General features: G+C 34.6%; 1 protein-coding gene across 1 annotated transcript; it reads left to right on the top strand.

The window, feature by feature from the left end:
• The first annotated feature begins 1913 nt into the window (after positions 1–1913).
• Positions 1914–10023, top strand: LOC149185110 (bidirectional sugar transporter SWEET1-like). Its single transcript, XM_089415553.1, has 7 exons — positions 1914–1951; positions 2040–2075; positions 2162–2351; positions 8872–8910; positions 8980–9132; positions 9350–9487; positions 9856–10023. Exons 1-7 carry the CDS (start codon positions 1914–1916, stop codon positions 10021–10023), a joined length of 762 nt encoding a protein of 253 aa, XP_089271679.1.
• Positions 10024–10291: the final 268 nt, after the last annotated feature.

Genomic DNA, 10291 nt, shown 5'->3' on the forward strand with positions numbered 1-10291 from the left:
CACCCACATGTAACGAACAACAGGGGCTATCACACCTCTCTAACCCACTTGTGCCACTAGTCATGGAAGGAATATGACACACCCCCAACAATATATTAACATTTACATCCATCAATAATAATAATAATAATAATCTCAGGTAAATATAAATAATGAGATACTCACAAACAATTGCACCAAAATATCACAAATCAACATGTATATTCATTTTTATTTTTTATTATACATTATACTATTTTTTAAATTTTGTTAATATATAATTTTTATTTTGAAAATTGCATACCCTAATTTCATATTAAAATAAAAGAAATTACACAACTCACACCATTATATTATATATTTTAAATTTATATAAATAGAATTCAACCTATAAAATGCAAAACTTTATAAATATTTTTAAAATTAATTTTACAATTATTTTATTGATATTTTCTAATTAAAATAATGGATTAAAATATTTATTTTTCCTATTACAAAATAATAATAAAATATTAAATTGTAATATAAATATTTTATAACCTTTTTCTAAAAACTACTAATTCAATTAAAAAAATCCACATGAATTGCAAAGATTTTTGGAAACAAAAGAAACTTAGCTAAATTGAACCATTGAATTATGAAAATATTTAATTAAACAAACATAACCCACACATACATCATAAAGGAACCTTAGCTCCATTAATTTCTATTTAAAAAATTATTAATTTCTGTTTAAAAGATTTATTTTACTCATAGCTAAATAATAATAAAATATCAATTTGTAATATAAATATTTTATATTTTATTTTTTTGTGAAAACTCAAACTAATTCAATTAACAAATCAACCTATTTAAAACATAAGTCAAAGAATGGAGTTATGACTAGTACAACCATATTCAAAATATTAATGTGGTTGATAGCTTCATAAATATAACAAAAAAACTATTGAAACATGAAGAATGCCTTAAGAATCCACACATTTAACCATGTATACAAAGGTTGTCGTCAACTTTTAACTTCATAAAAAAAATGCACATTATTCTAAAATAGACCATTTTGACAAATAAAATTTTCTTTTATAGAAATGAATGTTATAAATAATAATGATTAGGGAGGAACTAAATATTTAGGAAATCCTTACGCTAGGAGTCAAGTTGCAAGAGTATAATTTTTTCAATTTATTAAAAGTAATAAAGAATTTTGCTAAATAAAATTAGGTTGTATATAAATGAATGTTATAAATAATAATGAGTAACTTATTAGAATTGGAATAATCTCAAATATTTAGCAATTGGTGTGCTGTGAAGCCTTTGACATAAATCTAAATTTTTAAATTTACTAAAAGTAAATGCAAGCTAACAAACTCTTTAACACATTACAACCTTTAATAAAGACCAAGAGAAAGCATATGCCCAAAAAAAAACTAACCACCCTCACATCAATCAATTAAGCCATTGAATTAGGAAAATGGAAGCATAAATTAATTTCATGTTACACACATTGTTAGGAAAAATCTAAAATCAAACCCTCCATATATATGAGTAACGTGAAACGCGTGTTACGAAACGTGATCCGTTCCGTGCGTCCAAATTAATGTGAAATGGAATCAAAATCACGTCCCGGGTCGAACGTCAAATTTCAGGGCGGCGTCAGGCAGAAAACGCCAACGTCCCCTCGGAGATACCGAATGCAATGAATCATCTGTGAGATGACAAATGACGGCCTCAGGAATTCATATTTTAACACGAGCATTATATTTATGTAAACTATAACTAATCTGGTGTTGTTCATGGTTACCATAAGCATTTAGTTCTGTGGATGCCTCATTTGCCCATCGATTGATCGGCGTCCACTCCGTTAATCGTTCGTTCTCGCAAAGTGATTACAATATCTAAACACTTATACAAGCACCGATCGCATCGAAGATAGGAAAATGTTTAATATACATTTCCTTTTCGGGATCTTCGGTGCGTATAAAACGCTCTATCCACTTTAATCTCTTGGTTCCAAGAAGTTTGTTTTAGGTTTATTAATGTTTAATTTGTTCTTTCATGACAAGCAACATCACTGCCCTGATACTCTACTTAGTTCCTTTTGTGAGTTTTCCCGACTTATGTAGTCATTTAATGAAAGAACATATTGATGCATATGCAATTTTATGATCCTATTGGTTCTTTGCAGAATTACGTTCTGGAAAATAATTAAAAACAAATCGACAGAACAGTTCTCTGGATTTCTGTATGTTTCCACGCTTTTGAATTGCTTGCTTTCTGCATGGTATGCCATGCGGTTTGTATCACCCAATAACCTTCTTATGACCACGGTTAATGGAACTAGGGCCGTCATAGAACTCTGCTACGCAATTGGGTTCATTTTGTTGCGAATTTTCTGCTAAATTCCAAAACAAAATAATGAACAGAGAACAATGCTCTATTTTTACACAGGATCTTAACAAAGGGAAGCTAATTTTTCTGTCTGAAGAACTGATTCTTTCACACACATAAAAAACTCTTTCTATTCATTAATAAAAGACTCCTCTCACAAAGGGATCTACACAAAAACACTTTGGTTCCTCACAAAAAAAAAAATCCTTGCAAATTCACTATGTTTCAAGTGCAAATTTTTACACTACTGTGTAAAAATAAAATTTACATTTACTGCTGTAAAAAATCTCTTACATTCGCTCGCTCTGCTCCATGCTTCATATTGCATTACACATTACATATAAAAAAAACATTTACTCTATCTATTCTGGAAAATACTCTGTCTTTTCTTGGACATTAACACTGCTATGTATACAAATTTCTTCATTCATATGTGCTGCTCGGCTTCTATTTTTCATTACATTGCATATATGTTCTCTCAACAAAACATTTCCCTTTCCCTTACTTTCACACTGCTATGCATTACATCAACCTGCTGGAAAAATTCTCCTTTCACCTTCGCTGCTCCAAGTTTCACATTTCATTTCATATACAATGAACAATTAAAAAACTTCCACATTACATTTCACATGCTGTCAAAAAACAAAAAAAACATAACAATACATATCCTATGCCCATACTTCCGTAAAATAAAAAAAAAAAAATTAAAAACATTACCAACATTTACTGACCAAGTAAATACTCATTAAATGTTTTACTGATAAAAGCTCGCGGTCAAAATCAAAACTTTCACTTCACGTAAGTTCATGTTGCAGGCTTGTTCACAATCGTAGATCTAATCCGACGGCTCACAACAATATATCGTGCAGCCCTCTTCATTCGAACTTTATGCTCCGATGAAAATTTGTTTTGAAAAATGTACTGAGGGCACACCTCAGATGGTGATTGTATCCTGCCCCTCTCGAGAATACAACTGTTCGTGAAAAGGCGGTGTGATAAATGGCTCAGCAGTAATTATATTTTCAACGCTCCCCTTTAATTTCAACTGCTGGGTTATTAGTCATACCCAAACATTTCCTCAAAAATTCAAAATTTTTCTGTCCCAATGGTTTGGTCAGAATGTCAGCTACCTCCTACTGAGTTTTGCAATGTTCTAAGACAGTTTCTCCACTGTTTACCAATTCACTTATTTAATGAAACTTTGTGTCAATGTGTTTCGTTCTCTTATGAAACACAAAATTCTTGGATAATGCAATAGCTGAGCTATTGTCACAAAATATCACAGTTGCTTTTACTTGCTCTTGGCATAAGCTCCTTAACATCCTTCTCATCCAAATCGCTTGACATGTTGCTGCTGTAGCTGCCACATATTCAGCCTCTGCTCTAAACAACGCTACAATAGGCTATTTTTTAGAAGCCTATGAAATGGCTCCTGAACCCATGTGAAAAAGTAACCGGATGTGCTTTTTCGATCATCTACACTTCGAGCCCAATCACCATTAGTGTATCCAATTAAATCTGAACATTCTGAAGTAGTATATAAAATGCCAAATATTTTAGTACCTTTGACATACCTCGGAATCCTTTTTGATGCTTGCCAATGTGCTTCTTTTGGCCTCTCCATGAATCTGGAAATTAAACTAATAGCATACATTATATCCAGCCTAGTTGCAATCAAATACATAAGGCTGCCAACTATGTTCTTTTACAAACTAGGATCAAAATCCTTGGTGTTGTCCTCTTTGCTGAGTTTTAATCCCATCACTATGGGAGTGATTGTTGCCTTGCTCTCCTTCATGTTAAATCTTTCCAACACTTCATTAACATATTTCCCTTGTGAGATAAAAATCTCGTTTCCATTTTGTTCTACTTCTATTCCTAAAAAGTATCTCAGCAAACCCATGTCAATCATTTCAAATTCTTCTTTCATAACTATTTTGAAATTTTCAATAAGGTAATCATCATTACCTGTGAAAATAACATCATCAACATATAACACAACAATTAGAATTTTACCATCATTTTCTTTGATGTAAAGGGTGGGTTCTCCCTCACACTTATCAATTCTATTTTCCAATAGATAGGAATCTATCCTACTGTACCACGCTCTTGGTGCTTGCTTCAGCCCATAAAGAGATTTCATCAATCTGCACACTTTGTGCTCTTGGCCTTTCCTTTCATAGCCTAGAGGTTGTTCAATGTAGACCTCTTCCTTTAACACTCCATTTAGGAATGCTGACTTCACGTCCATTTGGTAAACTTTCCACTTGTTTTGTGCTGCTTTGGACAGCACTGCTCTCACGGTTTCTATTCTAGCAACTGGTGCAAAAATTTCCTCATAGTCTCTGCCATACTGCTGCTTATATCATTTGACAACCAATCTTACCTTATGTCTTTATATTTTGCCTTCAGCATTACTCTTGGTCTTGTAGACCCAGTTAACTCCAATGACTTCTTTTCCTTTTGGTAGTTCAACTAAATCCCATGTCTTGTTTCTTTCTATGGCATTGATTTCCTCATCCATAGCTTCTATCCATTTCCTATCCTTAATTGCATCTTCGAAATAAGCAGGGTCATCAACATGACAATATAAAGCAAACAAAGAATTCATACCTTCATTTGTTGCCTCTTGTTCATAAATGTTACTTAAATTTCTGAAGTTCTTACCTCTTTCATTTGGTGTACAAGTGCTTGAAGAAGCACTTAAATTTCCTCCTTGTGGTGTGCTTGTAGAAGCACTTTCATTTCTCCTCAAGGGTGTCCCTTGCTGTCCTTGTGTTGGTGCTGCTGTTTGGGGATGCATTTCAGCCATCTCTTCATCAACTTCATCATGTGACAAAGAGCTTTAACATTCACTATTTTTTCTATGCTTCCATCCCAAGCTTCCTCCTCAATGAACTGAACATCTCTACTCACAATGAGCTTCTTGGTGGATGGGTTATACAACCTGTAAGCTTTGGATTCCTCACTGTATCCAATGAAAATACATTTTTCCCCTGTGTTGTCAAATTCTTCCTTAGCTGATCTGGAATGTGTGCATAAGCCACACATCCAAAAACTTTCATGTGGGTGACTCCTTGCTTTCTCCCACTCCATGCTTCTTCCGGCACTCTATTCATGACTGCTTTTTTAGGGCATCTATTCAAAATGTGCGCTGCACAGTGTACAGCTTCAGCCCAATAATCATTTGGCAAATGCTTTGCCTTTAACATACTCCTCGCCATATCCATGATTGTCCTATTCTTCCTTTCAGCAACACCATTTTGCTGCGCGGTGTACCTAGTTGTAAACTACTCATGAATTTCATTTTCTCTACAAAAACGTAGAAATTCTTTGGAGATATACTCACCTCCTCTATCAGTTCTCAGAACTTTGATATGCAGCCCGCTTTGGTTTTCCACAAGTGTCTTGAAATTGCAAAATCTTTCAAACACTTCACTTTTTCTCTTCAAGAAATAAACCAAAGTTTTTCTTGTAAAATCATCAATGAATGTTAATTTGTAGAGGCTGCCTGCAAGTGATGGAGTTTGCATCGGTCCACATAAATCTGAGTTGACAATTTCTAAGGGTGCTTTCGCCTTTATGCTTTTCCCTGATGGAAAACTTTGTCTGTGTTGTTTCCCTAAGATGCAACCTTCACAGAGGCTGTCTCGTTTTCCTATCAATGGTAATCCTCTTACCATTCCTTTTCTACTCAACAAATTAAGACCTCCAAAGTTGAGATGTCCAAATTTCAAGTGCCACAACCAATTTTCATCCTTTGGTTCGCTTTGGAAAGCCTCTTGTGTCACTGCTGCAATTACTTCTTTATTTTTCAAATTTGCCTTCATTCTGAGAGGGAACATCATGTTCCTTGTCATCTTTACTTCAGCAATACATTGTTTGCTGGGTGCTCTATCCATAATGGTGCATACATCATTCACAAAAAAAACATTGTACCCATTTTGAACAAGTTGTCCAATACTTAAGAGGTTACATTTCATTCCAATAACATAACAAACATCTACTATGGTTTTCTTTTCACTTTTCTTTGTTAAGACATTTACTTCTCCTTTTCCCATAACAGAAACTTTTTTATCAGTCCCTAGTGTGACTTGTGACTTCACATTCTGATCTAACATAGAAAACAGGGCTATGTTTCCTCTCATATGGTTGTTGCAACTAGAGTCTATGAACCATACATCTTCACTCTTTTCTTGAGCCATATTACAAGCTAAAAACAAATTATTTTGGCTGATATTTTCTTTAGTGAAATTTGCACTAGTTCTGTTATTCATGTCATGTTGTTTCTTCCTACATTCATTTGCATAATGCCCATATTTTTTACAATAATAACATTGGACATTGGCTTTATCATACCTTTGTCCTTGAGCATGATGTTGTCCACTTTGTTGGCTGTTGCCTTGGCCTTGGTTCTGATTTGGATTGCTGCCTCTTCCTTAAGCATTTGCTGGACTATTTCTTCCACCTCTGTTTTGGCTTCTGCCTCTTCTTCTCTTGTTTCCTCTACCTTGACCTCTTCCTCTTCCAAAGGACATCTGGGTCTTGAAGGCATGCTCTAGAGATGAGTTTTCATTTCTACTCAATCTTTGCTCATGTGTTATCAGTGATGCATGTAGTTCATCAACTGTGAAGTTTGCAAGATCCTTTGTCTCTTCTATGGTGGTGAAAATCACATCGAACTTTAAGGGTAGGACCCTCAACAGTTTCTCCACAATCCTCCTTTCTTCAAGAATCTCTCCATGAGACCTTATCTGTGTGACCAGAGCAATCACTTGTGTGAAGAATGAGTCAATATTGTCTGACTCCTTCATGCAAAGATTCTCAAAGTCTCTCCTCAGCAACTGTAGTTTTGCTGTCCTCACTTTCTCCATGCCTTGATAGGCTGTCTTGAGAGTTTGTCATGCTTCTTTGGATGTCTTTGCTGTTGCTATCCTTGAAAACACACTCTCATGCACTGCTTGATACAAAAGTAAGAGGAACTTAGAATCCTTCTTCTTATAGCTCTTCAACAGATCTTTCTCTACCTGTGTCAAATTATTAAACTCTTCTTCATCTGCTGGTTCTTCAAATCCATCCTCAACAAATTCCCATAAATCTTGTGAGGCAAGCAAAGCTTTCATGGTTATTGCCCAATAGTCATAGTTTTTCCCATTAAACTGTGGGAGCTGAGAATAAAAATACCCATGCTAGTGCTGGTGCTGGAGCAATCCATTCTTGCACTCTTCAAAATACTTGATCGTGTATTAAAAATCACTGACTATCTTCAACACAAAAAAGATTTTGAAAAATAACCTGGATTTTTGACTGAGTCTTCACTCTGCTGGAGAAGCTGTTGCAGCAAGGAAACCCTTCCTTCAGCTTCTTGGACATCTACAAAGAGCCTGGACAAGCTCTGATACCACTGTTGGCAATTTTCTACTAAATTCTAAAACAAAATAATGAACAGAGAATAATGCTCTGTTTTTACATAGGATCTTAACACAGGGAAGCTAAATTTTCTTTCTGAAGAACTCAGTCTTTCACACACATAAAAAACTCTTTGTATTCATTAATAAAAGACTGCCTGTTACAGACTTCTTCCTCTCACAGAGGGATCTACACAAAAACACTTTGGTTCCTCACAAAAAAAAATTTCTCTGTCTCCTTGCAAATTCACTCTGTTTCAGCTGCAAATTTTTACACTACTGTGTGTAAAAATAAAATTTGCATTTATTGCTGTAAAAATCTCTTACATTCGCTCGCTTTGCTGCATGCTTCATATTGCATTACACATTACATATAAAAAAAACATTTACTCTGTCTATTCTGGAAAATACTCTGTCTTTTCTTGGACATTAACACTGCTGTGTATTACAAATTTCTTCATTCATATGCGCTGTTGTGCTTCTATTTTTCATTACATTGCATATATGTTCTCTCAACAAAACATTTCCCTTACCTTCACACGGGTGTGTGCATTACATCCAACCTGCTGGAAAAATTCTCCTTTCACCTTTGCTACTGCGAGTTTCACATTTCATTTCATATACAATGAACAACTAAAAACTTCACACTTCTGCGTTTCTTCACATTACATTTCATATGCTGTCAAAAAACAAAAAAAACATAACAATACATATCCTATGCCCATACTTCCGTAAAATAAAAAAACATTAAAATTAAAAACATTACCAACATTTACTGACCCACAGTAAATACTCATTAAATGTTTTACTGATAAAAGCTGCGGTCAAAATCAAAACTTTCACTTCACGTAAGTTCATGTTGCAGGCTTGTTCACAACCGTAGATCTAATCCGACGGCTGACAACAATATCGCGCGGCCCTCTTCATTCAAACTTTATGCTCCGATGAAAAGTTGTTTTGAAAAATGTACTGAGGACACGCGTTAGATGGTGATTGTATCGCTGCCCCTCCGGAGAATACCACTATCCGTGAAAAGGTGGTGTGATAAATGGCTCAGCAGTTTTCAGCTGCATGGCAGTTGAAATTATATTTTCCACACATCTATTATATTCGTGACAAGAAATACAGGGTAAGTATAGTATTGATTAATAAATTTGTTTCGAGGATGATGATCCCCATTTGAATGATGGTAATGAAATGGGTGAAGATATCTGGCCTTGTGGTAGCTGTTCTCACCTTTTTTGCAATGGTCGTCCTGGTGTCGCTGTTGGCACTCCACGGAACAATTAGAAGGTTATTTTGCGGCTTCATTTGCGCCATCTTCTCCATCTATATGTACGGATCTCCTCTGTCAGTAATGGTAAATCTCTTTACCAAAGCTAATTTTAATTTTGGTGGATTTGTTTGAGTTGCTCTAATGATTAAGAGAATATGTTTTTCCTTAATAAATTTATGTTAAAACTAAAAAAGTAAAGTTTATGTTAAAACTAAAGACTAAAATATATATGTCTTAGTTCAAAAGTGAAAAAATGGTTTATATTTGAAGTGACCCGAAGCGTGATTTAGATGGTGTGCAGATGTTGGTGATTAAGACGAAGAGTGTAAAGTATATGCCATTCTTCCTGTCTCTCTTTGTCTTCCTATGTGACACCTCCTTCCTATGCGGCACCTCCTGGTTCATATTTGGCCTCTTGGGAAACGATCCATTCGTTTACGTAGGTTTAACCATACTTACAATAGATGATAAATATATTTGCACAACACTTATAAAGATTCACAATTTGGGTACATTGTATAAACAGTTTTGGGTTTCATGAATGAATAACCTTCCACATAAAGATTTAATTATGTGTATTATCCTCTAATTTCTGCAAGCTCTCTATAAGAAAGAATAAAATAAATATTATTGAGCACACCACCTTCAGTACTCTATTATATTCCCTTACCTGCAATCTTTACCTTTGCAACCTAAAATTCTTATAAAACCAGAATTTAGAAAACTCTATTTCGACGTAACTCTATGTTAACGTTGTATTAATGAGATGGGCCTGTTAATTTCTTAAATGGATTTATGTATCCACAGGTACCAAATTGGTCTGGAAGTGTGCTTGGAGCATTGCAGTTGATTCTGTATGTTATTTACAAAGACTGGAAGAAGAAGAACAGTGATGCATTGTCTCCTCCAGAAATGGAGGGAAAGGTACAGGACGTTGATCAAATGACCAATGTCAAAAAGGGATCTTATGTGTAAGCAAAAGCGAATTGTGCTCCTAGTACTCTTGCTTCTCAAGTACAACTTTTGAAAGGAAATCATACTGGATTATCAAGCACTTAGGCTGAAGGAACATATTAGCTTCATCTATTATTCCATTTGATAGTATTAAAAGTAGAATTTCTTAAATGAAGATATATGTGGATCTCTATTTGGGTTCTTATACCTTTGATCTTTAGAGTGGATAAAATACAATGATCGTAATGTAATGAAAGTCGTTATTAGTAAATAAGGAATTACTGTAAAG

The sequence above is a fragment of the Pinus tabuliformis genome, chromosome 3_2, assembly GCF_031772625.1.
Source record: "Pinus tabuliformis cultivar Carrire ecotype Pingquan chromosome 3_2, CPIR1, whole genome shotgun sequence".
NCBI lineage: Eukaryota > Viridiplantae > Streptophyta > Pinopsida > Pinales > Pinaceae > Pinus > Pinus tabuliformis.